The sequence below is a fragment of the Echinops telfairi genome, unplaced genomic scaffold (genome assembly GCF_000313985.2).
Source record: "Echinops telfairi isolate 266 unplaced genomic scaffold, ASM31398v2 ScPeMD7_12;HRSCAF=54, whole genome shotgun sequence".
NCBI classification, from domain to species: domain Eukaryota; kingdom Metazoa; phylum Chordata; class Mammalia; order Afrosoricida; family Tenrecidae; genus Echinops; species Echinops telfairi.
This window is the reverse complement of record NW_022103909.1, coordinates 965,188-969,138: the sequence shown is the minus strand read 5'-3', so window position 1 is coordinate 969,138 and position 3,951 is coordinate 965,188. Positions and strand designations below refer to the sequence as shown.

At 53.2% G+C, this 3,951-nt stretch overlaps 1 protein-coding gene across 1 annotated transcript in view; it reads left to right on the top strand.

Annotated features, from left to right (window-relative positions):
* The window catches only part of LOC101638194 (keratin, type II cuticular Hb5-like), a 14,998-nt gene extending 12,102 nt beyond the window's left edge, over nt 1-2,896 (top strand). Inside the window, exons 8-9 of the mRNA XM_004711458.2 lie at nt 1,957-1,988; nt 2,745-2,896. Coding sequence (XP_004711515.1) covers nt 1,957-1,988; nt 2,745-2,896 — 184 coding nt within the window. The remainder of the gene's footprint in view (nt 1-1,956; nt 1,989-2,744) is intronic.
* The last annotated feature ends 1,055 nt before the right edge of the window (nt 2,897-3,951 follow it).

Below are 3,951 nucleotides of genomic sequence, written 5' to 3'. Positions count from 1 at the left end.
GCGAGAGAGGGGAGAGCTTAAGCTCACAGGTTTTGACCAGACTCCTTGGGGTCAAATACCAGCTCTACCACCTGCCAGCTACATGACTTTTCATGTCTCAGGGTCCCCATGTATGAAACAGAGGTTTGAAGGTGTCGGGAGGAGTCAATGAGTGAATGGAGCAGATCATTGGTAGAACAAGTCAATACCCACAGAGAGGCTCTGAACACCATTAGCATTAACATCTGACATGGAGTAGCACGGAAGGTAGACGGGGCATGATGTTGGCATGGTGCCAGGCTTTGTCACTTGGGGGACTGGGTATTTGGGGTTTCAGGACTTTGGGGGGAATCTCCAGAGATCTCTCTCTCTCTCTCTCTGGGTCCTTTAGTCCTCAAATCACTTAGCAGCACCCTCTGAGGAGCTTGGCATTTGTGTCGTGAACTTTATTTTCACTATCAGCATCCGGATGGGTGGATCAGGGACTCAGTCATAAAACGAATGGTCCCCGGTCCCCCACACCTCTTTAAGCATGCTGCTGTGCTATTAGGGTTCTCAGGTTGTGGCCGTTTCCTTTGGGGATTTAAGATACTTCACTTGATTATACGAGCAGTGCCCAAACACAGAAAACAGAAAACAACAACGCCAGTACCATTCCTTCAGCGCTGGTCTCTGCCACCGTTTCAGCTTATGAGCAACAGGCACCATGATAGACCTTGGCTAGAAACTTCTAGAAGGCTGTGGCAACGTTGATTCCTGTGACAGGAAAGAGAACCAGAGGACTGGATCCTGGGTGGGATGAATTGGAGTGGAGCTTTCTGGAGCAGAAGGGTTGAAGCTAGAGCTTAGAGACCGGGAGAGGGAGGCCAGAACATGCAGGGGGTCCCAGGGAGGAGGGAGCGTTGATGAAAAGCCCGCTTCGGTGGCTTAAAGTTAAAGTGTTCATAACAAACACATACGACTTAAAATCACAGCCACCAAGTCCATTCAGACTCAGGGTGACCCTATAGGACAGGGTAGAACTGCCCCTGTGGGTTTCCCAGACTGTAACTCTTTATAGGAGTAGAAAGCCCCATCTTTCTCCTGAGGAGCAGCTGGTAGTTTTGAACTGCTGACCTTGTAGTTAGCAGCCCAATGAGTAACCACTACACCAGGGCTCCTCTGCGGGACTTACTGTGTGCCAATCTCTACTTTAGGCACTCTATGTGGAGAGCTCAATAATCCTTACAACAATCCTAGTAGGGTGTATCATCGTTTCCATTTTCTGAGCAGACAGAGGCGCAGCCATATTTGACTCTGCGCTATCTGCCTCCAAGGAGTCCTGGTGGCCTAGTGGGTATGCGCTGGGCTGCTAACTGTCAGGTCAGTAGTTTGAAACCCATAGTCACTCATGCCTCAGGAGAAAGCCGGGGGTTTCCACTCCCACAAGCAGTTGACAGACTTGGAAACTCACGGGGGAAGTGCTCCCTTGTTCTGTAGGGTTGCTGCGAGCTGGCAAGGACTTGGTGGCAGTGAGTGGATATTTTTTGTTGCCTGGCTCTGGGGTCCAAGCACCTTCCTCTGCATGTAATGCAGTTAGTGCAATCAGGTGGGTGTCTAGGGCAGCGTTTAAAATGATGAGATAAAAACAAACCAGTGTGCACAAGAGCTCTGCTTTTCTCACCCGACGTGTCCAGCCAGGCAGGAGCTCCTCCCATCAGGATTCAGGGACTTGCTGCCGTTTCCAGGCCAGAAATAAGGAGGCTGATCCCCGCCCTCATCTCTTCCTTTCAGGCGATGAGGTCTCCTTGGCTGAAAAGTAAATGAGGCACAGAGTTGCCTTGGGGGGTCCTGCAGCCCAGCGTTGCCTCTTTTTCTGGGATGGCAATGAGCATCGCCAGCCCTGGGGGGTCCTCCTTCAGGCTGGGGGGAGACGGTGCTGGCCTCAGACGCAGAAGAACTTGGTCCTAACTGCTCACTCTCTTCTCTCCCCTGCAGGCTGTGTGAAGGCGTGGGCTCCATCAACATCTGTAAGTTGAGGGGTGTGGGCAATGCTGATTCTCATTAGTCTTAAGATCAGGATGCACCTGTCAGGTGGCTGCGCCTCTGTCTAGGGGACATGGGTGAGGAGCCTGCAAGTCCAAGGGATCTGGAAGATGGGCAACTCCTTTAGCGCTTGGCCGCTCTATCCATCCACCAGGGACAGAATGAAGCCAAAATCATGAGCATAGCAACATCACACACACACACACACACCACTGGATCTGCACCTGTAGCCTATGCCTTCCAGCACACACACACACACACACACACCCCACTGGATTCTGCACCTGTAGCCTATGCCTTCAAGATATAGGTAGAACACCCCTAACCTGGTAGGGAGCACGTTTTAGTAAAGGATATTAGATGGATAGTCTGGTCATTTGGGGATACTGCGGGCCACTTGTAAATCTCTGCCAACCCGATGTCTGTGTCACATAGCCCCCATACTGAGGGTCTGTTTCTGATCCACCTACCCCCCCTTTTCCAACCACCACATTTCTAGATTATTTATCTACTGTGGTCTATCATTTGTGTGTGTGTGCAAAGACTGTACCTCAACAGCCATCTAGGCCACATAGCATTAGCGGTCTGGTTTGTCTAAGAAGCAGATGGGTCAGATAGAACCCTGCCCGTGGTTGCCGGACTCCCCAAGCGGGAAGAGAATCGGTCATCGCTCATCAAAGATCCCCAGCCATTCCACGTCTAGGCTGGAGTGACTTCTGACCCTGTGTCTCTGTCCACAGGTGTGAGCCGTTCCCAGGGTGGCGTGGTGTGCGGGGACCTCAGCTCCACGGGCTCGCGTGGCCTGGGCGGTGTGGCCGTCAGCAGCGGTGCCCTCTGCTCCCCTTCTGTCATGGGGGGCTACCCCAGTGCAAGATCTGTGCGGTTTGCATAGCGGGGCTGAGACTGTGAGCAGATCTGGTCTGATGGGGGTGCGGGAGGACGAAATGGCTTCTCTCTCAGATCCAAGTATTAGCTTAGTAATTCCCCTTTATGGGAACCCAGGATGGGTATGACTGCCGCCTCCACCAGCTGTCCGGGAGGAGAGGGGTGTAAAGGCTTTTCAGTATACCTGGCTGAGTTGTTTTCTCCCCAGCTAACATGTATGAAGTACTGGATGTTTGCAGGGACATCACAGTGCAGGCTGGTGTCTGGGTGGGGGCACTGGCAGGGGGCTCAGGGAAGCCCTCACTTGAGAGGTCTGAGGCAGAGCTACGCCCAGAGCCTCCATGAAGATCCTCACGTGGGGATGGAAATGCTGAGGAGAACCAGCCCAGTGTTTGGGGTTTTGTTTGTATTACGGATGGTTTGGTATTTCATTGTATTGGGGCAATCCCTGCCATGCCCTGCTCCCCTCTGTTGGTGATTGATTAAATGCCACTGGCCAAAGGCTGGCTCCCTAGTAACCCAGCAACACCCATCTCCTTTGTGTTTTGTTTCTCTGTTTGTTTTCGACCTACCCCCAATCCTGATGGCTCCTCAAGGTGTAGCTGTGGACCCGTGCTGCACCAAGATCACCTCAGTCCTTGTTCCAGAAACAGATCCTGGGGCCCCACACGGAACAACCGAAGCAAAACCCCAGGGGAGGGAGGAGAGCCCAGGGACCTGCAGGTTACCAGCCTCACTGGCGACTCCTGGCAGAGCTCAGGGCTGACAGCCACTCACTCTTGTGGGCAGAGGATGGAGCTATGAGGAGGGAGAAAGGGGCCGGCCTTCCTTAAGCACCTGCCAGCGTCAGGTATCTAGGTTGTCCACTCATCCCTCAGAGCTCAGCATCGCTGTCCTCATGTCACAGACCCAACTAAGGCTCGCAGAAGGTCAGAACCTCACGAAGTTCACACCGCTGGCCCGCCTCCGAAATCGGGTCTAACTAGTTGTGGTCCAGTCGCGCCCACCTCACGAGGATTCCACGTGTGTCTGAGTCGACCTGAGCTCTGTCGTTCAGTGACT